Below are 26,564 nucleotides of genomic sequence, written 5' to 3' on the forward strand. Positions count from 1 at the left end.
CTAACACTGTGTGTCTCGCCGGAGCACCTAACACTGTGTGTCTCGCAGGTACTGGGGGCTCAGTAAATATTTATGAAAAATTTCCATCAAAACTAGCTTCTAGTGCATCCTAGGCCAGCATATTAATTAGTAGCCAGTTCACTAATCGAGCAAATCTTTATGTAACTCTACCATGTAACAGCACCTTGCTACATTCTGGGGACACAGAGTCAAATAAAACTCAGCTTCCCTTAGCACAAGAGAAAATTTTATTCAAACTGTATTCATCTTTCATTCCAATCACTCAATTAGGGCACGTCCCTTGTTGGCGGATGCGTGAGCAAAGTAACTATTTCCCGGCGAGTGTCCTCAGGTGACCTGTCTAGACCTGCCCGGGGTGGGGGGGGGGGAACAATCTAACATTCTCCTAAACCCCAAAGAAATCCCTGGCGCGGGACGCGCTGCGCAGAGGGCCCGGGGCGCGGGGCGCAGCCTGCGGAACGCGCAGGACCGGAGCGCGTGGAGTCTGGCCGCGTGGCGCCCGGTGCAGGCTCCGGTGGGCCGGCCGTCCGGCGGGCTCCCGGCGCGGGCGGGGGCGCGGGCGCGGGCGCGGGCGGGGGCGGGGCCGGGCCGCCGCGGGGTCCGCCTGCCGGCAGGGGGCGCGCGCTCCCCGGGCCCCCAGCCGCCCGCTCCGTCGCGCGCTCGCTTGCCGCCCGGCAGCACATGTGTTTCTGTTTTGTGTTGTAGCATTTGTTCTGGAAGCTCGTATTTACATTTTAAGTGTATCTGGTGAGTGGGCTGGAGCCCTGGTCTGGGCCGGGGGGGAGGGGGGAAAAAAGCCCTCCGGTTCATCTTTTAGTTGCTCCTCTTCCGTTTTCTGTCCGGTTTCTCATCACTCCAACCAGGTAGGGACTGAAAATGAAAATCGACAATGTTCAGTTTGCGGGATCTGGGAAAGTTTTTTTTCCCCCCCCCTCCTTTTTTTTTTTTTTTAAAGGAGAAAAGGTTAAAAAAAAAAAAACAAACCCTAAGGAAGGGGGGTTGGGGGATTGAATGAATAAAAAGGGGAAGGAAGGCGGATCCACGTGGTTTAATCGGAGACAGACAGAGATCCCATTGTTCAAAATCAATAAAAAAAAAAAAAGGCAGACAGGGCGAAAGCGCAGGGACGCTGGGGGAAAGTAGCGGCGGAGCGGGGCACTTCGCAGCCGGGATCGGAGGGACCGGCTGGGCCGCACGTTCGGGGAGGGGCCGGGAGAGTTGGGCACCATTAAAGTTTTTATTTTTCGTGTCTGTGCGAGCAGGTGTTTGGGGCTGGGGGCCGGCTTCATTCGCCCCCCTCTCGCCGGGGGCAGCCCACCCCAAGGGATTAGGCTAATTAGAGCCAGAGGTCGGAACCCCCAGGCTGGCGCGGAATTGGGGGCTCGGGCGGGGGAGGGGGGCGACGGAGAGAAATGCATTTAATTGAGGGGGCTCCGGGAGGGGGGCGCGGAGACAAAAGCAGCAGGTGGGGCGGCCAGGGAGGAGGGAAGCTCTTTCAAAGGGGGATCTTTGAAGTATCCCGGAGCCTTCTCTAATTAGAAGCTAGGGGATCGCAGGCTCCTTTTTCTTTCCCTTTACTTTCTTGGGGACCAGGCTGCGATGGTGATGCCATGTAGGCAAACCTAACTTGAGGATGGCCCGGGGGGGGTGTCTCCATTTTTTTTCTTTCCTTAAGCGGATTGCAGTCGGAGACCTGGGCTCCCGTGCGGGATTCCCCGGAGGAGGCGCGCCGGGGCCCGGGAGGGGCGCGATTTCCTCCCGGCTCGCCCCCTCTCCGCCCACCCCGCGGCCGCCACTTTGGGGAGGGCAGGGGAGGAAGTGGAGGCCGGTGGCTCGGCTGCACTCCCCTCCCCCCGCGCAGTTTATAACCCGTCCATTGTGCGCCGCTGCCCCGTGTCTCCTCCAGCGCGACCATGCCCAGGAAGAAGGCGGCGGCGGCGGCCTGGGAGGAGCCGAGCTCGGGCAACGGCACGGCCCGCGCCGGGCCCAGGAAGCGCGGCGGCCCGGCCGGCAGGAAGCGCGAGCGGCCCGAGCGCTGCAGCAGCAGCAGCGGCGGCGGCAGCAGCGGCGATGAGGACGGCCTGGAGCTCGACGGGGCCCCCGGCGGGGGCAAGCGCGCGGCGCGGCCGGCGGCGGCCAAGGCGGGCGGCGCGGCCGTGATCATCACCGAGCCCGAGCACACCAAGGAGCGCGTCGTGAGTGCGGGGCCGGGGGGATCGGGGGGGGGGCGAGGGCCGCGGCGCGTCACTGCGCTTCCTGGCCGGGGGCGGCGGGGCCGGCGCAGGCCGCGGGCTGAATCATCGCCGCCGCCGCCGCCGCACAACAAAAGGGCGCGGGCCGGGGGCGGGCGTGGGCCGCGGCCTAGCCGACCCCGTCGCCCCCGCCCGCGCGGCCGTTGGCCGTTGGGGCGCGCGCCCCGGGCCCCCGCCGGGGGAGGGGCGGCCGGAGCCCGCGCCCGCCCGCGCGAGGGGTCATGGCCCCGCCCCCGGCGCCGCGCGAGCCGACTCCCTCCGCCTCCCCTCCCCCTCCCGCCCCGGGAAGGGAGACTTTTGCAAGTTGTCTCGGGCCGGAGGAGGGGACGCGCGCGCGCCGGGTGCGGGCCGCAGCGCCCGGTGCCCTCGCCGCTCCCGGCTCCCCTCCCCCTCCCCACGGCCGCTGTTCCGCCGGGGCGCCGCCGGGGGAGGGGGCCGCCGGGGCGCTGCGGGGAGCGGCGGTTTGCGCCGGGGCTTTGAGGTTCCCGCCGCCTCGGCTCCGGCTCTCCGGGGGGGCGGGGCCTGGCGGCCGCCGCGCATGCCTCATGCAGCCCTGCGCTGTCTCGCGCCGCCGGGGAGGCGGGGGCGGCCGGCGCCGGGGCGGGGTGCGAGGGCGCATGCTCCGGAGAGCCCTCCCCCTGAGGTCGGGAAGCCCCCGGGGCTGAAAGGTGTTGGGGCTTTGTTCAACGTTTGCGGTCGGAGGGCGCGGGTGGTCGGTGCGGGCTCCGTGTACACCCCCCCTCCCTCCCCGGGGGAAGAAGCATCTCCCGTCCCTTGAGTGGGCTTCAATTCTCTCGTTGGAGTTGGGCCTGCAGATCTTAATTGAGGTCGTGACCAGCTCCTGGTGCCTGCAAAACCCTGCACGTAGCCAGAGATCTTAGTCTGGGGTCTGCGATCCTCGAAACCCACGGGCTTCTTGTGGGTCTTGTGTTCAGGAGAGGATCAGAGCATTGGCCAGATTTCAGATAGCCCCAGAAGAGTAAGAACTTCCATTTGGGGTGTAGGCACTCTGGAGAGACCCTTTTCTGCCCCCAAAGGGTGTGTGAGGCTTAGCAGTATCAAGAGTGCTTCCCTCAGAGGTGCTCAGTGTTTAAATGGTTAACAAGAATGCGTTTCTTCATCCGCCTTACAGATGAGGAAACTGAGGCACAGAGTTTAAGGGCCTTGTCCCAGCATCCCATGGCAGTAAATTTCCACATGGGCTCAGGTGTATACTGATGGCATCCTTAAACCCTATGCAAAGTGTTATGTGAAAATGCTTCGTAGCTGCCCTCCCGTTGAAAGGGTCAGCACGTCAGATGGTGGAGGAGAGCCCGTGTCACTGAACTGTCTTAACCTCGGGTCTGGGACCAGGGCTGTGCCAGGAACTGGCCGGAATGGAGAAACTGGAGCACAGGAACGGTTTTCCTTTGACAGATGTAATTCTCTGTGCGGGACTCTAGCCGGTTGCCCTTCCAGTCCCCGTGTGTTGGGAGGGAAAGGGAGCAGAAGGGCCGGCGGGGCTCTGTCTGTGCTGTGTTCTGTGTTGCCGGAGCGCCTGTCAGCTGCAGGGTTCCAATCAGCCTATCGGAGCAGCGTGTTTTCTTGTCCCGAAGTGAAGGAAGCGATCCTTACCCCAATGCTGAGGTTCACCCAAGCATGTAGTCCCAGAGAGAGTGTGCAAAGGGGCACACGCCGGCTTGTCTGATGGGAACGGCACTTTCTTAGTCTTCCTGAGAGATTCCTCTGCCCCCCAGGAGTAGACAGACCCAGCAGTGCCTTGCAGTTTGCGTTTGCTCTGTATTTACGACTCGCAAACCTGGTACATTCTGGATACACGTACACAAATCAGTACGTACCTTCCCCCACCCCCTTAAAAAACAAGCAGTAGTGCAGTTTCCTTTGGACTAGTGAGACTGAGCATCCAAATGCCTCGTGGAAGATGCACACCCTAAGTTTCCAGTTTTTGTTAGCATCTTTTGAGTTTGTCCAGAGTCAAGGCCAGGCCCGTGCTGCCCCGCTGCTTTCCCACCGGCGTGGGTCCCCCTGCCTGGCCCCAGGTTCCTGGCTTCCAAGGGAAGCATCAGCTCGCTCCTGCCAAGCAGGCCTGCCCCGGGCCACCAGCAGTCCCTCGCTTGTTTCCAGAGAGGCTTTTTGCAGGAGAATTTTGCAAGCCTCACTGTGGAGGGCTGCCTGAGGGAGGTGTGTGTGTGAAAGCAGTTGCTGGGAGCAGTCTGGAACTCCAAGCCGAAGTCGGGGCTTGTGAACCCCAGATACTCGTGTGGTTGAGGGGAAGGTTGCCTTGAGTAAAGGAGTGTATTTTTGTAAAACAGTCTTAGGATTTCAGTCTCAGGAAATGCTCTGCCGGGCTTACGTGTAGTGTTGTCAGATGAGCATTTTACAGTGGTCTAGGGTGCATGAAGTGTGAGCCCTGTGACCCTGGAGGTAATGCAGGCCACCTTGGCAGAGTTCTGGAAAACGGGAGTGTCGCCAGCTCTGCGGGTCTTTGTGGTTTCTTCAGTGTTGGGGTGCTAAGGTCTTGTGGACCCCGAGACGAGTCTGTGCCATCTGCAAGGGCCAAACAAATATGACCAAAAAGTGAGCTTTTGAAGTCTGTTCTAGTTGATAGCCCGTTAGGGAATTTGTCGTTGCTGGCATTTCTCTGAGCAGCCTTCCCTCTGCCGGGGGTAGCGGTTTCCTAAAAGGATATATGTTAAAAGGTGGACTCTCAGGTTTATAAACATGCTTTTTGCTCTTGGGCAATAATTCAGAAATCGCTTTGAACCAGAAATCCCATCTTGTTGATTGAAGAAGCTCAGTGCATTTTTCTGCGGTGGCCATTCATCTTGGACCAGCGTACATGACCGGGGTGCCGGGAGGCAGCAGGTGGAGTGAAATTCACGCATCCTCTTGGGGAGACTGTTGGACCGGCTTCACCGCCACATAGCCTTTAGTCACAAAAAGCACTCTCTCGGCCCATCAGGGAAAGCTGGATTAGACCTCGAGGGGTCCCAGAGCCTCCGTCCCTCAGCCCCGACAGCCATCCCTGGGGTTCCTCCGGGTGGAGCCCGCAGACATCGGGGTCTCTCCCACCTGTCAGGCCAGCTCAGGTCTGTGACCAGGAGGGACATGGGCTGTGATTTAAAGGGTGTTAGGAGTTCTGTTCCTTATTTGAAATTTTTCTTTCCTAGAAGGTAGAGGGAAGAATTACATCAGGGAGAAATAAAGTGGGTGGCCTATGGCAAACGGCTGTGCAGATCGTAGCATGAAGTTTAGTCCGTTAGCTTCATCTGATGGGTGAGGACATAAGACCCAGGACAGGAAAACCTGAGAAAGAGAACAGTCTCTTTGGAGGACTCTGACCACGGTGACTAGAGTAGGCTCGCCACAAGCCTTGGATCAGAAAGGTCGGAGTTTTGGAGAAGCCCAGTACCCACAGGCCCTTGCTCCCTCGCGCAGAGGAAGCCCGCTCCTGCCCGGGGCCATCGCAGAAGCTCTTGCAGTCTGAGGGAGCGGCCACGCTGGCAGATGCCCCTCCATGTCGTGGTTTCATGGTCACGTCGCCCCCGGGGGTCGCCTGCTGCCCTCTCCACGCACACCCGAGGAGCCGTGGGGGGCCGGGCCGGGTATCTGGCAGAGACCCAGGGCCGCTCCTTCCTTGGGAAACTTGACAGGACCCACTGGCTGCTGTTCATCCTCTGTGGTAGACCTGTAGAGTGTTCCAGCCAGACCTGCCTGCTAAGCAAAGGGGAGATAACTGAGGGAAACTCGGCTCCCGTTCAAGTAACCCGAGCCCGTGGGTGCTGTGGGCTGGGACTGTCCTCCGATGGAGGTCGTTCTCTCAATAATTTACGTGTGATGAGGTCCTCCTCATTCCCCAGCTGCTGGGCTCCCCTTCGTGTGCTGCCTGCAGGACGGGGCCTCAGGTCTGGGTCACACAGCGTCCCCCTGAAGATGTGTTCCTCTTAAAAACGCACGGACCGTGTCGCCAAGCATCCCGCCAGGGCAGGCACCACCTGGAGCTTAGAATGACCAGGGCGGGGGGGGCTTTTTTTCATCAAGCTTTCCAAGAACAGTTCTGTAAACAGAAGGAAACCATTCTTTTCGGTGACCTGGGGTGGTGAGATAAAGGATGACAGCAGAGAGGGAAGTCCCCCTTCCCTGGCCCCCGCAGGGACCTGGGTGCGTGGTTCAGAAGCAAATCTCCGCCTGACAGGCAACTTTTAAAAGCGTGTTTGGACATTTCATTAATGCAGCACACTGCTGAGTATTCTAAAGAGTGCCATCCCAGATTGGGCAGTGGCCTTTTTGAGTGGCGCGTCCTCCCCTCGACCACCCAGCAGTGTGTGGGCCTAGCGCCATTCTGTGTGGGGAGGCTGAGCGTCTGGACTCCGGAGTCCTGGGGCAGGGAACACAGCCTCTCCCTCCGAGGGCCCGGCCCCGGAGCCGCCCCGTCCCCGCTCGCCGCTGCTTCCCTGGCTCACGGGTCGGCAGCCAGGATAGGCCCAGCCGGGATCTCCCGTGTCACACGGTGCTCTGATGCTGTTCCCCCCCGCCCGCCCCCCCCCCCCCCCCCCGCCCCAGAAAGGCGCCAGGCACAGCAGGCAGCATGCATAGGGCCGGTCCGAAGTCACTGGTGATGCAGGGCTCTGCTGGCCCCAAGGTCAGCCGCTTTAGGACTCCCTGCACGCCACGCCTGGCTTCTTGGGGTTACCTCTAAGGCAGTTTGCAGGGTGGAAGGAAACGCCATGTATGTACCTGATTTTTTTAGTGTCTTGCACAAGGTATTTTCAAGAGAAATCAATGGATAAAAATGAGCCTGGGCCACTCAAACGAGCTGCCGTGGCAGGTTTGGGATTATGCACATTGATGAGGTGGTGACCACCTTGGGCCTCTGTTCACGGTACGAGCCGCGGGGGGAGGCACGAATAATGAATGATGATTTTTCTTTTGTTTCTGGCTGTCGTGGGACAGACTGCCAAAGCTGGAAGCTGCATTGCAAGCTAATCCTTTTTTCCCTCTCTCTCTCTCTGTAGAAACTTGAAGGGTCTAAGTGCAAAGGGCAGCTTTTGATTTTTGGGGCAACCAACTGGGACTTGATTGGTCGAAAAGAAGTGCCTAAACAGCAAGGTATGAGACCCGGTTTCTAAAACTACGAAGCTACAGTTTGTCGAGTGTTTCCTGTGTGCTAGGTGTCCCGTGTGGTTCCTGTGAGGAGCCACCAGGTAGGTACTCTGCGTTGACAGAACTGTTCAGAGGCCAAGCAGCTTGCCTGAGGCCACACAGTCCCTCTAGTGACAGGGCAGGACTTGAACCCTGGTCTTGTGCCAGTCTCTCATTTCACAGTTCTGTGTTGTTGTTTTTTTAAGATTTTATTTATTTATTAGAGAGGGAGAGAGAATCCGAAGCGGACTCCATGCTGAGCGCAGAGCTGGACGCGGGGCTCAATCCCACAACCGTGAGATCACCACCTGAGCCAAAACCAAGAGTCAAACACTTAACCGACTGAGCCACCCAGGCGCCCCTCACAGTTATGTATTTTAAAAACCTAGTTCCGTTTAGGATTAAATGGGAAGAGTACAAATAGTCACAGATAGCATGGACACCTTTTTCCCATCCTCCTCACATGAGTTACTTTCATGAACATGAAGAGGCTGGTCCTGTGGGATGTCAGAATGTCCAAGACGTTTGTCACATGTCACATGTCCAGCTCGTTAGACATTACAGAAGAGTCCGTGAGTTTGCACGCTGCCAAATTGTTGCGGTAACTGGCCAGACGGAGCGAACAGCAGTGTGGAGTGGAGGGAGCAGAGAAACCCCAAGAAGTAGCTTTTGGTTCCCAGTGGCTTTTAGAAAATCGGTATCTTTCCTCAGGAGGATACTGGCCCATCCAAGAGAAGTGAAGCTGGCCTGTCGCCACACTTTATGGCTTCTTGATTTCATTTGGAAAGATTCCCAAAGTACTTTCCAACATCGCCCAGCGAACAAATATTTGCACACGGACACTCCCTGGTGCCTCAAGCTGGGCGGAGGAGATCATCGTATTCCGTGAATGCAGCAGGACTTCCAGCCGTGCCTGGGGTCTGGCTGAGCCGGAGGGGGCCCGAGCCCTTTGCCTCCTGTCGTGGAAAGGACCACCTGCCCCCGGGCTGGTGTCCAGGAAGCCCCTCCCGGGGTGTGATGGCCACTGTCTCCCTGCCGGCCCCGTGTGGGTGCCGAATCACATCTCCGAGCTGCTCTTCCAGTGAGTGCCCGGCTCACAATCACACACGCTCAGGCTGGAGCTGGGAAGTAAATGCTAGAGGAAAGCAAGCGGCAGAGTATGGGCCGTCTCCTGCGGACATAGGGTGGGGTGCCGGGCTCCCCACACCCCGGTGAGGCCCAGAGGGAAGGAAAACTGCCTGTGGTTTAAAATCCACTTTCACGCCCTGGTTGAAGGCCTTCTGGGTGTATTTTAAGACTGCCTTTTTGTCTTCTCCCATTCCGGCCTTTGCTCTCCTAATGGATCTCCCTGCAAGTGAAGTTTCATGTAATTAACAAACGTTCTTCCTAAGTATTTTAAAGTATCCTTTGGCCCTCCGTGACCGAGACTATAGGAAAAGGGGGAGGACTTGTCCCGCTGGTGCGAGCCAAAGGGGAGGAGGATTTCTCCTCCCGCCCTGGCCCTTCCCAGTCTCCTCGCACCCTGGGAGGGGGTGCCGGGCAGCCCCCCGGGGTGCCCACTGCCACGAAGCCCCTGGAATCGGTGTGATGCCCACTTCGTTGACAGCATGACATGGTGGCTTGTGCTCCATCCCCTGACCGCCAGCCTGGCTGAGGAGCCGCCACTGCTGCCAGGCACTGAATTTGACTTGGATCACATGGACAGGGTTCCTCAGGGGCCGGGACAAATCCTGCACCTTGGGCTCTCGGCGTCTCGGGCATTGATCCTGCTGGAGCTGCCGTAGGGAAGAGGCTTCGGCACACCAGGGCGTCTGGCCCCCTGTGAGACAGGTCCACTTCAGGCTGGGTCTCCTGTGGTACCGGGTCCCTCCACGGTGTCCCCGGGCGCTGTGCGTTTTTTCCAGAGATGACACGGGTCAGTCCTGCCACTGTCCTTTTCGCCTTCGTGATAAACAGACTTCAGCAGAACCCCTGAAGGCGGTCATATTTGGTGTGCTCTTTCCAGGGAATTGTTGGGTCGTCTTCCACCTTCCGGGAGAGCAGAGTGTCTCAGGGTGGAGCAGCTCGGGGTTGTTGCTGTGGCGGGGGCGGGGGGGTTTGCTGACTGCGGTGGCCCCGTAAGTGAATGAGGGTGCGCCTGGCGCCCTCTGCTGGTGGGGCGCGGCAGGGCAGGACTGGCCTCGAAGAGTTGCCGATGCTTTTCCACTGGAGCCTGGTAACTGAGCAGCCTCGTAATTGGCTCCGACATCCAGATTAACATGACACGGTTGATGTGGCAGCTGCTAGCATTTCATAGTGGTCCCCACGGACCGAGAAACGTGGCTCGTGGCTCGTGTCTCTGTCCTCGAGAGCCCCAAATTGAAAGTATTAAGCAAAACGTTGGCCACGCCCTGTCCACGAATGGGAAGGAGAGGGAGTTTTGAAGGAAGCAGCTGTGTTCTTCCCACCCACACGCCTTTCAGTGTTCCTGGGTGCTCCCTGGGTGCCAGGCATTGGCGAGGCCCTCGGGTTGCTAGGGCCTGGAAGGCACATGAGTTCAGTAGGCTTGAGTGCTGTGATCGGCCTCCCGGTGTGTGGGAGCCATGAGCTAAAAGGGGGATGTGGGCATGGAGGGCTTCCCAGAGGAGGGGGTGCTTGACATGAGGTTTGAAGAACAAGCAGGGGACATGGAAGGGCATTCTGTGGGAGGGAATACATGGCAAAGCATGGGCCATGACCTGGCCGCTCCAGTGGGACCCTGGAGAAAGGAGGACACCGTGTGGCAGGGGAGGGGTGTCAACTGGGGCCCCCCCTGCACGGGGCCTGGTAGATGTGCAAGGGGGGGCAGGTGGTTCTGGCGAGGATGGGGACACTCAGACCCCACTCCAAAAGGAGCCTCTGGCTGTAGGGGCGAGGCCGAGGTGGGTGGAGGGCAGGCAGGGGAAGGTGAGAAGGGGTATGGGGAAGGAGATGCTGGGTCCGCCACCAGCTTTCCTGGGTTGGGCTCCCAGCAGGAGGGAGAGCACCGTCCCTTTTTGGCCACTTGCACGTGGACATGCTCAGCAGCCGATGCACGAGGGTCTGAGGTCCCTGTGGGTTGGGGCCAGAGACAGAGGTGGGGCGACAGTGGTCCGTTTGTTTCAGTTGCACACTCTCTCCTCGGGCAGCCTCCCAATGCGAGGCTGACGCAGCACCCCGGGGGTTCTATATTGTAGGAGAGTGGATCATTTGTGGCTAGTGACATTTCTTGGGGTGCTTTTTGCCCCCCCCAGTCACTGGGTGTTTGATTTGCATTCTTCCCTTTGCAGCTGCCTACCGCAATCTCGGTCAGAATTTGTGGGGGCCCCATAGATATGGCTGCCTGTCGGGGGTCCGGGTGCGGACAGTCGTCTCGGGTTCATGTGCTGCCCACAGCCTCCTCATCACCACGGAAGGGAAGCTGTGGAGCTGGGGTAAGTCTGGGGTCGGGTGGGACAGGGTGACTTGTGGGGGTGAGCCCCCCCGTGGGGCGGACTTTCTCCTCTGCCTGGAAGGGTGGCCTTTTTGCAGCCGTATTTCTTCTCCCCAATTTCCAGTTGGTCTCGCCTGTTCCTTGCAAGTGCATCCCCTTCCTCCACCCTTCTGCCATTTGCTCGTACACCGAACTCTTTGAATCTTCTTTTTTGGGGGAAAGATTTTTTTTATTAGCGCATGAGTGGGGGAGGGGCAGAGGGAGCGGGAGAAGCCGGGAGCCCGACATGGGGTTGATCCCAGGACCCTGGGGCCATAACCCACGCTAAAGGCAGACGCTTAACTAGCTGAGCTGCCCAGGCTCGCCCGAATCCTCTTTTTCAAGCAGTCTTTTCCTGAACGTTCTGATTGAACCTGGATTTTTCTGATCTCGAGACACCTAGAATTGAATTCCTCTTTTAGACACACTGTCCCCTGGGCAGACAGTCCCCCCCCTTCTTGCTTCGTGGCACAGTGTTGACGTAAGACCTCTGTTCTTGCCACTTTAAGTGCCACCGGCCACGTCGTGGCGTTGGCCGCCGTGCCTCTGCGATCTTGTCCCTCTGATTCGAGGGATCACACCCGACTGCAGGTTCAGTCGCTCGGTGCCTGTTTCTTCTTAGATTTCCTGACAGTTGCGTTTACTTTTTTCTGAGTGCAGTTGCTCTCCTGCTGGAGCCCTTCGCCCGGGTCCGTGGGACGTGGCACCCTTATCCTTGGTCCCCTCCGTGGGGCTCCCACACACCGCTGCCTGTTTCCTCTTCCCAGATTTTTAATCCAGGTACTGACTAAGGCTCAGTTTAGCCCCATGCCCTCTGGTAGCTCCTGGACTCTTCCTCCAGCTGGGTGTGTTGGCAGTTGTCCCCGCCCTTTGTTTCTGGTCTTTGGCTAGCTTTTAGTCCATATGACTGCTTTTTTATTTCAGTCTGTTTGAACCGTTTTTTGCAACTTCATGAGCTGCTGTACCAAAGTCCAAATATATTAACATCTGTTGTCTTGCTGCACTCTGCTAATTTTGTAATGCTGTTGGAAAAAAAAAAAAGCTAACAAGTGTGTCTGGCCCAAATTTAAACTTTATAGTCTCTTGATGACATGCTGACATTGCCACGGTTTTCCTTTTCCCCGATTGGCTCAGAGGTGTATCCTTCCCCCAGAGCACACCCCTTCTGCCTAGTGTTCCAACACCGAACACAGCAGTCTCTCAGAGCTCCGAACTTGAAATATCTTCTTTCTGATCTCTTTACTGAATCGCACTTACATGGTGCTTCTAAAAATGTGCTCTGTGCTGGCCCTGTGGGCAGGGAGTGGTGCAGAAGGCCCTGCACCCAGCCTGGCCCCTGAGCAAAGACCTGTGTCCCCACAAACGGACTTGGTGGTGGCGTGGGGGGGCTACGTCCCAGTGCCACGGTTAGCTGCTTGAAACGGGCCTGGGATGTTGTCTGGCATCTGGAAGCTTCAGTGCCACAGCATGTCACTCTTGAGGGGTCCGCACCTGTCGGCCACTCGGGCCTCTTGAGGGGCTGAGCAGCCACGCCTTTCCTGGTGACTTTGGACGACTCCCGGTAAAAGCTGGTGCTTGGCACTCGGGCCGGAGGGCTGGAATCCGGGCAAGAGCTCAAGGACGGTTTTTCTTGTAGCCGGCCAGTCCCTTCCGTCTCCAGCCCTCAGGATGCTTGGTCCCTGTCCTTGTGGCTTTGCCCTCCATGTTTCTCATGATGGAAGGTCCGAAGGTCATTGTCGGGGAAGGGTGTGAACTGCTGCCCTCCCATGCCCCCAGGTGCCGTGACATCTTGGCCCTGTGAAATCTCCCAAATGTGGGTAGCCGCGGGTGGTGGTTCTCTTGGCCAGGGGGACCTGTGAGGGGCCCGCTGAGCTCTTCGGTTTGAGAACTGTGGTAAGTCCGTGTTGAAAAGCAGGGGAGATGCAGGGGCTCCTCCCGGACCATCCTGCTTGTCGTGTCTGCTGTGGAGCCCAAGGGCCTTGCTGGAAGGCCTGTGCCCCTCGGCTCACAGCCCGTGTGGCTCCAGAGGCTGTGGTGGCCCCGCCGGGAAGGGCTCGTGGCCGGGCGGTCCTGTCCTCTGCCCCTGCCTGGGGGCCCTGTGCAGGGCGGTCCTCAGGCGACGCGCTTGGCACTGCTCTGGGGGCATCGTTTCCGAGGCAGGTAAAAAGAAACGATGATCAGAAATGAACCAAATGGTCCATGAAGATACCCAGGGCAAGTGTGTGGGGCGGGGGTCAAATGGTTCCCCTCTTAAAATCCACCTCGGAGGGAAGGGAGCGAGGGAATTGTGGGCTGGCTGGCAGGTGGAGTGAGAACTGGGAGTTTCCATGAGCTCCAGTGCCTGTGCGGGACACCCAGGGCAAACTGAGCACTTCTGTCTGTCTCTCGGTAGCAGAGCCACGGAAAGGGCTCCTGGCCGGGTCCCAGCCGCTGTCCCAGAAAAGCGGGTCAGAGAAGGTGAGGGAGGTGGCAGCAGCCTGCGGAGCCGTCTCTGGGGATGGCAGCGTGTATCCTACCCTGGTCTCCCGGCCCCACTTGCCGGCCCCAGTGGGTTGGCCATTGGCAGAAGAGCCGGGGCTTGCTTCTGCCTCGTTCTCGGCTGTCGCGTTTGGAGGGCGCCTTCGGAGGGACCCAGATGTGTCTGCCTTTCCCGGGATGCTGCTCCGGCCACCCTCTCTCCTTCCCACTGTATCTTGCTCTTGATCTGCAGGTCGCAACGAGAAGGGGCAGCTGGGACACGGTGACACCAAGAGGGTAGAAGCCCCCAAACTCATTGAGGGTCTGAGCCATGAAGTGATCGTGTCTGCAGCATGTGGGCGGAACCACACCCTGGCGTTGACGGGTAAGGAGCAGCTGGTTTCTTCTGAATCGGGCAGGAGGCCACACGGTCCACCCTGGGCTTTGGGTGGAGTTGCCTCTGTGGCTCTTGGTCAGGATCAGAAAGGTGCCCAGAGAGCCCCAGTGGGAGCTTCTCGGGGCCGCTGATGACCTCACCCACCTCCTGTTGGCATCGGAAGGCGAGCCAGGAGGCAGAGGCCGGAGGCCGTGCCTAATGCCTCCCCGCACACTCGGCCTTGGCCGTGAAGGGCTTCTGCCCTGAGCTGCCCGCCCCACCTCTGCCATACGGTCTCACTTGCGCTCTTCCTGACGAAGGAGCTGTGTTATTATTTTGGAGCCTTTGATCCCAAATTGAGTTCAGAATCCTCAGTGTTCTTCTCCCTTCTGTGATACTGTTCTTTCCTTCCAGAAACAGGCTCCGTGCTTGCATTTGGAGAGAACAAGATGGGGCAGCTCGGCCTCGGCAACCAGACAGACGCTGTCCCGAGCCCCGCGCAGGTGCCGCACGCTCCCCTCTCCTGGCTCCAGGGCCTCTGTCTCTCTTTGCTTTTGTGCTCGATACTCCAGGCTGACACCAAGCACTGCTCCCTGTAGTTTAGTCGATGCCTTGTGGAAACGGTCTAGAGTCTTGAAGTGGAATTCACGTGCTATAGTCTTGAAAGCACGCTTCCTAGGTGCCCACGGTTGAAAAACCTCCAGAAAACAGTTCTCTCTGCTTGAATTTGCTACAGAGACCTTGTTTTAAGCCTGTTCTGTTCCAAAGAAAGTGAGAAATGTTGGATGGATGGGATTTGTCTTTCACTGCAAATACTTTTTGAGTTCTGACCTTGTGTGGCGTCACCTGCCGGGGGCTTAGCACCCAGACAGGAGTTAGGCGGTCTTTTATTCCTGAGGAACGTGTGCTTCCAACAGAGAGGTGGCGATCACACCTAAGAGGGACTACTAACGGAAGGCAGCCACGTGCTAGTGAGCCTCTGATTAGTGGTTGAAGGATGAAGGCGGGGGATCACATCTCCTGGTCTGTAAAAGAGACTGTGCAAGCTTACCTGGGGTTTGAAGGATTTTTGAAACGTCCCCGTTGCGTCTGCCATTTGCACGAAGGAGGAAGTGACAGTTTCTAGAGGAAGCCGGGAGTGACGCGCAGGGCCCAGGGCTCACACTTGTTGGGTGTGATAATAGCACGGTTTCCAAGTCCCGTCTGACGTGTGTTTCCAGAGCCCATGCTGAGTTCCTCAGGGGCCTTGGCTGTCTTATTTCCTAACTTTGAACGGTTTTATGTCTTGTCCACACCTTCCGTGGGGACTAGTTAGGCTAGCGTCTCTGCAGAGGGTAAGGAGTGGGAGAAAGCGTCTGTCTTCCAAGTTGAGGCTGCACTGTTTGCTAGTGGCAGGGTGAGGTTTGGGGGTTATATGTGGGCTAGTCTGTTTCTTTACCCCTCCCACCCGGGCTGCTCGGCTGAGGCCTGTGCTGACCGGGCGCAGTGTTGGGCATTTTGGGGAATTCGGGGCTAGGTGCAGCATGTGCCATGTCTTGGGATTCGACTCTGCTGGGAAGGTGAGGGTCACGAGGGTATTTCTTCATGTACACTCTAGGCTTTGGCCCTCACAATTCCTGGGTCCGTTCAGTTTCCTTTGCAATCTAATAAGTGTTTCACACTGACCTGCAGAAAGGGGGGAGGCTTTTTATCAGTCTTTTAAAAAATGTCTTAGAGTCTGCTGTCTTGTCTTTTCAGATAATGTACAACGGCCAGCCAATTACCAAAATGGCCTGTGGGGCTGAATTCAGTATGATAATGGACTGCAAAGGGAACCTCTATTCCTTTGGGTGCCCTGAATATGGTCAGCTGGGTATGGAAACATTTTTTAAAAGCTCTGTAAGCTAACTGCGTATCTGGAACTAGAAGTCAGTGTGGGCCTGCACACACGTGTTGGAAATGTGGGTAATTGATGGCAGATAATAGCCTTGATCCATTAAGTGGATCTCCCCTTTACTGGGACAGCACGTCCTAAATCACAGGGTTGTGGAGCATTACAATGGCTTGGCCTTAATGAGTAAGTCAGGGCTGGAGTCTGACAAAGGATTCTTTTTTTCTGGGAGGGGAATTCATTTATATGTAAAAGGATTTCAAAGTTGTAAGAAAAAAAAAAAACACTTTCATTTGGCTTCATATTTAAGAATTTGTCTTTATTAGAAGTGAGAACATCACACAAGGTAAAGGTTGTTGTGCAAACCCTAGGCTGGGCGGCTACCCCTGGTGTCCACCTGAGCCCCCTTCCCTGCGACTGGGACCCCTCTCGTTTCCGTCCCTGAACAGAACGCACTCATTTCTCCAGAAACACATTCACGTCTGTCTCATTGAGTAGAGAGGGAAAGCTCAGAAAGCGGTTCCCTTAAGTGGAAAATGTCTCTCGATCCTGATTTTACAAGGTCTCCATTTTCTTTTCCCATCTGACACCAAAGTGTTTTTTTTGTTTTGTTTTGTGGTTTTTTTTTTTGTTTTTTTTTTTTTCCTTCTGGCGCCTTCCCACAGCCCAGCCCCTGGCGAGTAGGAGGTGAGGAGTGGGCGCCCTCTGCTGGCGTCTCAGCTGCATGCCACTCCGGATCCCGGCGGCCCCCGTATCTGGGTTGCCGGGTCCCCACGTCATTAAGAGCAGGCAGATGGAAGAAGGTATAAATAGAACAAGGAGCATCGCGCTGGCCTTAGACTCCAGGGAACAGTGACTTTGTGAAACTAAATATACCTCAAGTCAGAAGTGAATAAGAACGAACAGCCCCTTACGCACATGCAGTGTTGGTTGCCAGGGAGTTGCCAGAGACTGTTGGAGAAACCGTTTCCATGGCCACAGGCCCTGGTGCCATCCCCAACCCCGGGCAAAACACCGGAAGTGTGTTTCTAGTGTCCTTCTGGAAGTGTGTGTGGTTCCCCTGCTGCGTCTCTGGCTGCCCTGGATTTGCGGACGAGCAGGTGGATTTTCCTGGAGTGAAAACTCCGTGACCTTGGTAGTGATGACAGTGGCTGGTCCTTGAGCAGGGGCCGTGTGCCACACAGTCGGAGCACTTCATACAGACTCTCAGGTGCCCGGTCGTTTGAGATACTGGCTTTACGCGTATCTGCGGAAATCGGTCCTCCTTCTCGGCTTTCTTTGAAACCCACTTTGAATCTCTTTGTCCAAATCCAGAGAGATTCCTTTTAGAATTAGAACATATAAATGTAACCTTAGAGAAGTGTATCCCCAGCACACGCACTCGCCCCCACCCTCTCTCGCTCGCTCTCATGACACATTTTACTGCGTCAGGCAAGGCAGACACGAGCATGTGTCATTAACTGTATTTTAATACCCGTAATGACATGTTTAGGTTACCGGTAAGTCCTAAGAACTCAAGTTCAGGGATTGTGAGTTGAGCTTCTTCTTCCCGTTCTTGGCCCATCCAGGGGCCAAGTGGGGCACAGACCATACTCGGTAGGCCATTCCTTTGAACCCGGGGTCTCTGGCTTCTGTGACCATGGCTCATAGTCAGAAATGTCTGCGTTACAGTCTGATCCAAAAGTTAGAGGCACATACAAAGAATGTTTACAGAACAACATCCTCCTTATGGACAGTATTCTCGGGTGTTGCCTATTCTGTCCCTTTCATTTCTTAAAAATAATTGGTTTCATCCCCCAAAGTCGATTTCATGGTACTGATCAGGTTGCACCCCCAAATGGGAAAGCATTACGTTGGTTGACAGAAGTGTCCCATGAGGCTCCGATGGGTCAGGCTGGGGCGCGTGCTCTCGGCCGCCCCTGACGCCTGGCTCTGGTCACCCCAGGGCACAACTCGGACGGGAAGTTCATCGCCAGGGCGCAGCGGATAGAGTATGACTGCGAGCTGGTCCCCCGGCGTGTGGCCATCTTCATCGAGAAGACGAAAGACGGGCAGATTTTGCCAGTTCCAAATGTGGTCGTACGAGATGTGGCCTGTGGAGCTAATCACACGGTAAGGCTTGAGGGTTTCTGGCTTTTCCTCTGCTTCCCGAGCATCACCTCCTCAGAGAAGGGTGTGTGTATGCTCTGGTGTCCCAACATTTGGCTCTGGCCGGGAACCGATCCCGGAGATCCGAGACATCCTGCCCTCCTCCCACGGCTTTGCAACCATTCAGTTGTCGCGGGTTGTAGTGCTTTAGTAGTTTCTCTGACTTCTGGAGATGCAGCTAAGGACAGACGTTTGGGGGTCAGAATCCTACTGTAAGTGCTTTTCTAGCCTTGGCTTTTGTCTAACAGAGCACCACAGACCTCTTTCTAGGTCCATAGATGATCCCCCCCCATATCGAGGGTGTTGAATGGTTTTCAGCTGTGAAGGCTGTTCCCTTAAAGATCACTTGGAATAAGGGCGCCTGGGTGGCTCAGTCATTCAGTGTCTGCCTTCAGCTCAGGTCATGATCCCAGGGCCCTGGGATCGAGCCGTGCATCGGGCTCTCTGCTCAGCGGGGACTCTGCTTCTCCCCCTCCCCCTGCTTGTGCTATCTCTCTGTCAAATGAATAAAAAAAATATTTTAAAAAAAGATCTCTTTGGATAGATGGCAGTGCGGTTTTTGTGTACATGCTGTTTTGTTTTGTTTTTGTAAGATTTTATTGGTAAGTAATCTCCACACCCAACGTGGGGCTTGAACTCAACGCCCCGAGATCAAGAGTCGCTTGCTCCACCAACTGAGCCAGCCAGGCGCCCCGGTATTTGTTTATCTTTGTTGCCTTTTTGCAGTTATTTTGCCCAAGAATGTCTGTGAGTCAAAATTGGCTTTCTTCTCTGTTGAAAGAGCACTGGGCTGGGAGTCCAGAGACCAAGGTCGTCTCCTGGTGTGTGGCTGGCTGACTGGCGAGTGACCTCAGGCATGGCTTCTTCCCTGCAATGCTCCCTGTCTAGTGCTCAGTGACGTGGACTAGGAGATTTTGGTCCCCTGGAGTCTAAAATCTGTGGTTCTATTCTGTCCAGTGCAGTCTGGGAAAGCAAAGGTGGATCTTGTGCAGGCCTCTTACGTCAAGTGATTTTAAGAGGGTGTGCGTTCACACCATTCAAATGCTGAACAATGAAGACACCATGAAGGAAAAGTTTTTTGGGTTTTTTTGTTTTTTTTTTTAATTTTTTAAAAAATTTTATTTATTTGAGAGAGAGAGAGAGAGTACAAGAGGGGGTAGGGTCAGAGGGAGAAGCAGACTCTCCGCTGAGCAGGGAGCCTGATGCAGGACTCGATCCCAGGACTCCAGGATCATGACCTAAGCCGAAGGCAGTCGCTTAACCAACTGAGCCACCCAGGCGCCTGTTTTGTTTTGTTTTTAAGTAGGCTTCACACCCAACGTGGGGCTTGAACTGATAACCCTGAGATCCAGACCAGAGCTGAGATCAAGAGTCTGGTGCATACCTGAGCTACGGGGGTTCCCTGAAGATCAATTTTAAATTGTTTTCAGTCCCCGTGACCAGATGGAGGTCCCCTGTGAACGGGGTGGGGTGGGGGTGTCTAAGGAAGAGTCCCAGGCAGGCCGGCCTTGCCTTGGTTCCTTCTGCAGTGCCGTCTACACTGTGATGGGGGAACCCGGTGCATTGACCTGCCCTCTGGAGACTCACGCTCATGCATCTGAGGAGGAACCAGGGGGACTTGTGACTTCACGGAATAATTCAGGACAGAAAGTAGCGTCCGCAGCCGAGGAAAAGAGGAAATGCCCTGTGCCCTCCCCCGCCTTGGGGGCAGGTTCGGCTTATCTGCAGCATTTCTGCCTCTTACCATGTTCTCTGCAACAGAGCAATGCTCCTCTCGTCCCTTCCCGTTAGGTGGGGGGGCTGTCCCAATGCTGTGTGTTCTCTCCGCCCACAGCTGGTTCTGGACTCTCAGAAGCGTGTCTTCTCCTGGGGCTTCGGAGGCTACGGCCGCCTGGGCCATGCCGAGCAGAAGGATGAGATGGTCCCTCGCCTGGTGAAGCTGTTCGACTTCCCTGGGCGCGGGGCGTCCCAGATCTACGCCGGCTACACCTGCTCGTTTGCTGTCAGTGAAGTGGGTTAGTGACTTCCCCCATTTGGGCCTCGGGGTGGGTGTGCAGAACCTCCCTGGCAGATGAGCACTCTGGTGGGTGGGGAGCTGCAGAGTCCTTCTGCGTTCCTAGACCGAAACCCTGGTGTTCTGTCAGACAGAATGTTCCTCTCTTGTCCCTAGTGTGTGGTGTCTTTCCTTTCTTCTTGTTGTTACTGAAGAGGAGAATTTAGTTCTTGGCATGTGTGGTCACAGTGGGAATGTATCTTGTCTTTCCCCAGGTGGCCTGTTCTTCTGGGGGGCCACCAACACGTCCCGCGAATCTACCATGTACCCGAAGGCCGTGCAGGACCTCTGTGGCTGGAGAATCCGGAGCCTGGCTTGTGGGTATGTGGACGTGTCACCTGGTGAGCAGGACGTCTGTCCCCTTCCTGGGCCTGGTGGACACCCAGGGGAGGGGGCCTCTTCCCTTGAGAGGCTTCGTTGCACACCCCCCTGACTCCCCCATCAGGGCATCAGATACACCAGAGTTCAGGAGGGGAGGGACTGTTTGGGGCAGGAGGGCTTGGTGGGTCCTAGGACAGATGACGGCTTGTCTTCCTGCCGTCACAGAGGGAATGCCCTCTTGACGGTTTCTGTTCTTCAAAGGCTTGGTGGGCTCTGCTCATCTTGCAGGTTAAAATAATTTTAGTTGAACATCATGGTAGGATTTTAGTTATACTCTTGACAAGCTGGGAAGAAGCTGTCTTTGAGCCAGTACTTCTCAGTTTATTTTGAGGACACCTGTTGAGTTCTCTGGCACTTCTTTGTGAGGAGTTTGATTATGTTAATCAAGTGCCAGGTGGCTGGGGGGGGTGGGGGGACAGTGTCTTTCAGTAGGGGGGCTCCAGCTTTCATCTCTGCCAGAATGTCTAGCCCCGTCTATGTTAGTTTTTGCTGCCCATGTTCCATTCCCTTTGGAACAAGCGCTCCATCCTGATTCGATGACCTCCTTTCCTGGTGGGATGGTCTGGGGGTGGGGGGCTGGTTCCTGGCGCTGTCTGGGGGCTCTGCTTTGGGGCCTGCATGGGACACCATTGAGGGTTTCGGAGAAGCCCATTGGCCTGGTGCGTGTAGTGGTAAATGCATGCCTCGCAGAGTTTTTAATGGGATGGACTTGATCTTAATGCTAGTAGGTCACACCCTGCTCTTGAGCGGGCAGTCTGCAGGAAGCACCCATGGAGGCCGGGGCTGCTGGCCACGCTGGTGACAGCCCCTACGTTTTTGCAGGAAGAGCAGCATCATCGTGGCTGCCGACGAGAGCACCATCAGCTGGGGCCCGTCGCCGACCTTCGGGGAGCTGGTAAGCGGGGGGGGGGCCCGTGTGGCAGGGCGCGGGACCCAAGCCGGGCTCTCCTGAAGACGGGCTGTGCCTCCTGAAGACGGGCATCTCCTGAAAGGCTGCGATGCTCTGCCGTCTTTGGGTCACCTCAGCTCTCGGAGAGGATTCTGTGCCCATCACATCACGGCAACAGTCTTTCACAGTTACATTGTAAACATGGGAACAGGGCAGTTTTAGATCCCATTTCCCTGTGGTCTTGTAGTGCGGTTGAGGTGTGTCGGTGACACGGAAGGGGGTGCTTTCTCTGCTCCCCTCTGGGAGGTTTCCCGTCAGCCAGAGCAGCGGAGCATCGGGCACGGTGTGGCCCCTGGGTTTTCACCTGCTCCTCCTCCACAGAGCGGTGTGCCACGGGGCCAGCCTCTCGGGTCCCTTGGGGACATTATTCCCTCATTTTTCCTGAATAAGTCGGAGTCTGTGTTGCCTGCTTTTAATCTCCGTTCCCTGACTGATGAGAACCGATGGCCCTCGATTTCTCACCCATACTTGGCCTTCCCCAACCAAATGTCTGATTCTTCAGTTCTGGTGCCTGATGAGTCTTTAACTTTTAATTTCTTCATCGAGAACAGCTTGGCTGCTGAGCTCGGCTGGCGGTCTGCCCGTTCTAGATGCGATTTGATCCTCAGCCTCTTTGTTATTTCCTGTGGGGAAGACGGTCTATTTCCCTTCCCGCCTTGCTCGTGGGTGGGAGCTGAGGGGCGATGGAGAGGAGGGAAGGGGGGCGCTTCTTGGTCCCTTGAGCCATCTCTGGGACTTGGTGGCCTTGTCTTCGGTGTTCTGTGCAGACTTTGGGACTCCACGGGGGCCCTCGGGCAGCAGACAGTCCGGCCTCTCAGAGGCAGCCCCGAAATCAGGAGACTGAGCCTGGCCCAGTTTTTGTGGATTCTTCTCAGAGAGGGCCAGGTGTTTCTAGGGCCTATCAGAGAGAGACTCCAAATACCAAATTTAGAAACCAGAGGGGAACGAGGGGGACTTCGGGGTGGTGTCTCGGGGTGAGGAGGAGACGGCAGGGCATCTGGGAGGAAGCACTCACTGAACGGGAAGGTGCGAGGAGGCATCTGGCGGCAGATGGAGCTGGGAACGGAGGGTTCTGCTGGCCCTGGAAGCCCCCATCCCCACCCGGTCTGCGTGACTCCCTCGGAGCAGTCTTCGAGCAGAGCCCGTTGGCTCTGGCGTCCTAGAGTCTGGGGGGGACGGGGGCTGTTCAGTCTCCAGCCTGCAGGGGGAGTGTGGGACGGCCAGTGTTCTTCGTGATGTTGGTGTCTCCCCAGTGACCACCCCAAAAGGTGCCCGTTACCACACAGACCTGCACAGGTGACAGTTCAGCATCAGGTTCTTCCTCGGGTTGAGAATCAGTCCCCTGTTGGCAGCACTTCTGCGGGTAGGTGTTGCTCACGAGGCCAGCCGTGGTGTCAGGCATGGCGGGGCTCTGTCACCATGCCAGCCGTCGTTGGCTCTGGCTCCCGGTCACCGGGGTCCCCACAGATGTCACCATGGTTCCCGTATCTGGACTATACCGCAGCGACCCCAGCTCTGTGTCTCTGTTCGCTTTGCCAGGGCTATGGGGACCACAAGCCCAAGTCCTCCACCGCGGCTCAAGAGGTGAAGACGCTGGATGGCATTTTCACAGAGCAGGTGAGCGGGGGCCTCCGGACCAGCGAGAAGAAGCTAGAGGGGCTGGTAGCAGAGCGAAGAAAGGCTGTGCCAAACCACACCTGACGTGCCCTGCTGCTGGGCACGTGAGCCTGTTTGAGGCTGGTCTCGTCTCCCTGAGCGGCTTTTCTGCCGCATCATGCGCTAGAGGTTTGGTGGGGAATGCGCATCAGTGGGAAGACACACAGGGGCAAGCCGGGCAGGCTCCGTAGCTGTTCTTAGCCTGAATGACACTGGTCACAGTCCAGCCACGGCAGGTTTGTTCTGGGGACAAGGGTACCACTCACATCTGCTTTGTACCTTCAGCTGAGACTGTGCACTATTAGGCTGGGGGGTCAGATGGGGGGGTGGGTGAGGCTCCTGCTTTTCTGTCCAGCCAGCCATCCTGCCCGCCCCTGTCTGCCAACACACAGATGGGGCATGTGCCCCCACACAAGGCAGGATTGTGGTCCAGAGAGGCAGAGGGAACAGGGAGCCGGATCCCCACGTCCCTTCTGGTCTCTGCTGACAGCGTTGAATCCCTGCTTGGTGGCAGCCTGGAAGGCTTTGGCTGGCAGGGCGTCAGTAACGGGTCACGTGGACACTAGTGCCATGGGGCAAAGGGCGTGGAGATGGTCCCGGCCCAGGGTGCCCAGTAGCCCGCTGTCAGCTCCACTGTCCAGGACGGGCCCTGGCCCATCCAGCGCTGATTTGTTCCCCCAGGTGGCCATGGGCTACGCACACTCCCTGGTAATAGCTCGAGATGAAAGCGAGACCGAGAAAGAGAAGATCAAGAAACTGCCAGAGTACAACCCCCGGACCCTCTGATTCTCCCGGAGCCCCCGCGGCTCCACCCCTCCCGCGGCAGCTGTCAGTTCCACGTGCACTGGGACGGGACGTCAAACGAGGAATTTAAGAAAGCAGAAGTTGACCGAAGGTGCATTTTTGTTAGACTCCCTGAGTTTCCGTTTTATAAGTGATTCAACGTCGACTACCTTTTCTGTATGCTTTCCAAAGTGGTTTTTTTTTTTTCTCTTAATGTTTAATTAAAATATTTGCTCATAGTTGACTTACCATTCCTACAAAAGAGGCAGAAACTTTGAGCAACCTAGGTGGCTTTTTTTTTCCCCCTTCAAGTTGTTTTTCTTTTTCTTCCTGCTCCTAAATACACTTCTCAGAACACCCCTTTCCAGCTGTAACTAGCATTGTGATCCGAGCGGGGGCTCCCTGGGAGAGGAGTCCCCGTTGACGCAGAAAGAAATGTCCCTTCCGGGAACCAGCAGCGGCTGGACAGAGACCGTCCTGGTGGTGGATCTCCATCCAAAATCACGCCCGCCTGCTTCGGAAGCATCTGGGTCACTTTCTTTCCCGCTTGTTCCTGTAGACCAGCCGAGGCTGGCCTGCTCTTTCTCTCCTTGGCTGCTTGTAAGCCCCACTGCCTTTTGGCTGCAACATTAATAGAATCTGCCATTTCCCCCCTGGTGGGGGCTCTGGGGTCTGTGTTTAGCCATTTTTATCTACTTTAGCTGTAAAAGAAGTCCAAATGAAAATCAGGTGATTGTGGACCCAGTGGGGACCTGGGGGGTGGGCAGACGTGGGGACAATGTGTCTGGTTCACAGGCGGCTCTAAGGTTCCTCTGACGAGCCAGGCCTGCCTGGCCAGCCCTCGCCATTAGAGATTGATCAGCCAGCAGTTAAAAAAAAGTGCATTCTGGAGTCCTTGCAAGGATCAGCCCTTTACGTACCAGCCTTTATCACCTCTGTGCTTCTGTCCCTGTCCCCTGCCGGATCCTGCTGGAACAGACCCTGGCTCTGAGACACGGGGTCCTGTTCTGCTATAACCCAGCTCTCTGGTCGCCTTGCTTGGCTGTGGTACCAAATAGTTGGGATTCCTGAAGAAGTCCCCCTTCCCCGCGTGTCAGCGCAGACCTGTGACTGCCACCCCGCGTCCCGCCACGTGCCCTCTGCCCGAGCTCGTCACCGGCGTTGCGCTGCTCTGCGTGAGTTACGAGGTGCCTTTCCCGGACCCCTCCGCTCACTTGGACCCAGGAGAGGCGACAGCTGTGGCTGGGGCTCTTGGTTTCGAGAGGGTCTGGACTGGTTTGGGTGCTTTAAAATAGATTTTTTAGTTCCGTGGTGCTTCTGGGGGAGATGGGGATGGAACTTCAGTGTGACACTTGGGTGGATGGGAAAGTTGAATATGGGTCTTTTTTTTTATTCTTTGCTTTGCTGTTGTTACCACCTGTCATTGTCTCGATGTTAAAATGCCAAAAATGATCTAGTCGTTGTTGCATTTTTCCCTGCCCGTCCCCCGTCACGCCTTACGGCAGCTTCGGCCTTTCCAGGGCATTTGACAGGATCTGTCCTGGCCGGTCCCAAGGCCTTGCACGAGGAGAGCGGCCTGCGTTTAGTCTGACTTCACGCTCATGTTTGCTGTCCTGTCAGTCTGTAGTCCAGGGGAGAAGCTTCTGCTAAACTAACCTGATTTGTCCAAATCACCCCCAAAGCCACCATCTCGGGCTCTCACTTCCATGCGGGGTACCCACCCGTTTTCCCAGACACAAGTCTTTCTCCTGGACTGGGGCTTCGGCGCATGTGCCCCTTGGACCCGCACGGCTGCCCCGGGGTCCCCTCTGCGGGAGCTGCTCCGGGGCAGGCAGGGCTCCGATCTTCCAGGGGCCTAGTCTGAAACCCGCCACCAGCCTACTTTAGGGCCCCTTGCCAGGGACTAGAGCAGTCTAGGCACAGAACTTCCGGGTGAAGATGGCCCTCTTCTCTGCCACAATCAGTCCTTTTGGCTTAGAATTTTAAAATGAACTTCCTAATGGGGAAAAAAATCCTTCATGACAAGGATTTAGGGGGTGGTCCTGCACTCCAAGAGAAAGCAGAGCCCTGGCCCAGGCTGGGCTAAGAGAGGACTTTGCGCCGACCCCCAGGGCATCTGACCCGCCTTCTGGCTCTTGCAGGAGTCCCTGGAAGAGAGGGTTCAGGGCAAAGGGGAGAGAACTCAAGAAGAGGTTGTGATTTGGTTGAAGGTGCCTGGTTTAGTGCTGTAATTGTCTTATTTTTTTTTATATATATATTTCTTGGAGTAAACATTTTAAATAAACGACATCGCTGTTTACTCTGTTTTGGCTTTTGTGCTTCTTTTTCAGTAGAACCAGTATCAGCTGTTAAGAACGCGGAGCAACTCCGTTTTTCTCTGCTCGAAGCAGGCACCCTGCATGCCAAGGCTCCCCTGAGAAAGATGGGCTTCAGGGGAGCTCGGTTCAGTTTCTAGGCTTAAACCTGGGGTTGAAGGTGAGTGGAGCTCCCACCTCTCCCCGGAAACCTGCGACCCTCAGGGAGGTGTCCCCCTTCACTGGCCCAACTCAAAAAGGGGTTTGGGTTTGCCCCACTGGGGCTCTGAGGGCAAACGCTCAGGCACGGAAAAGCACTGGAACAGGGGTAGGTCCATGTGCCCAGAAACGTCTGTCCTCATTCCCCCCCCACCCCACTTCCAAGGGGAGCCCAAGCCCTCCTGTCACCTGCCACGTAAGCCCTGGTCACAGAGGTGCTTCAGGCCAGGGCCAGCCACCTGCCGCTGTACAGCCAACTGCCCACCAGGGGGCACCGAGGAGCCAGTCGGGTGCTCCGAAGCCCAGACACTGCTGTGTCTGGGTTGACCCCCTTTGTTCCCAGGCTGCTGGTCCCAGCTGACTCGGCTGAGCTCTTCCCTTGGGCCCCGGCCACCTGCACTCAGAGCATCCAACGGCCGCCACTATTTGTGGAGCCTCTCAGCTGCTGGCTGCTCTCGGTCCTCAGACCAGCCCCCCCTCCCCTCCCTGTCTGC

At 56.6% G+C, this 26,564-nt stretch overlaps 1 protein-coding gene across 2 annotated transcripts; it reads left to right on the forward strand.

Annotated features, from left to right (window-relative positions):
• The first annotated feature begins 690 nt into the window (after positions 1 to 690).
• Positions 691 to 25,856, forward strand: RCC2 (regulator of chromosome condensation 2). 2 transcript variants are annotated; one of them, XM_028108606.2, is made up of 13 exons: positions 691 to 768; positions 1,928 to 2,216; positions 7,289 to 7,382; positions 10,703 to 10,846; positions 13,595 to 13,726; positions 14,132 to 14,220; positions 15,455 to 15,569; positions 17,533 to 17,699; positions 19,570 to 19,750; positions 20,004 to 20,109; positions 20,992 to 21,064; positions 22,658 to 22,735; positions 23,456 to 25,856. In XM_028108606.2, the coding sequence occupies exons 2-13, from the start codon at positions 1,935 to 1,937 to the stop codon at positions 23,558 to 23,560; spliced, it is 1,566 nt and encodes a 521-aa protein (XP_027964407.1). In that variant the 5' UTR covers positions 691 to 768; positions 1,928 to 1,934; the 3' UTR covers positions 23,561 to 25,856. The 2 variants fall into 2 exon arrangements, with proteins under 2 accessions (XP_027964407.1, XP_027964408.1); XM_028108607.2 differs by lacking the exon at positions 691 to 768 and adding an exon at positions 797 to 884.
• The last annotated feature ends 708 nt before the right edge of the window (positions 25,857 to 26,564 follow it).

This window comes from Eumetopias jubatus, unplaced genomic scaffold (genome assembly GCF_037043125.1).
Source record: "Eumetopias jubatus isolate StellerSeaLion01/CBP00866 unplaced genomic scaffold, mEumJub1_p1.0 scaffold_4, whole genome shotgun sequence".
NCBI lineage: Eukaryota > Metazoa > Chordata > Mammalia > Carnivora > Otariidae > Eumetopias > Eumetopias jubatus.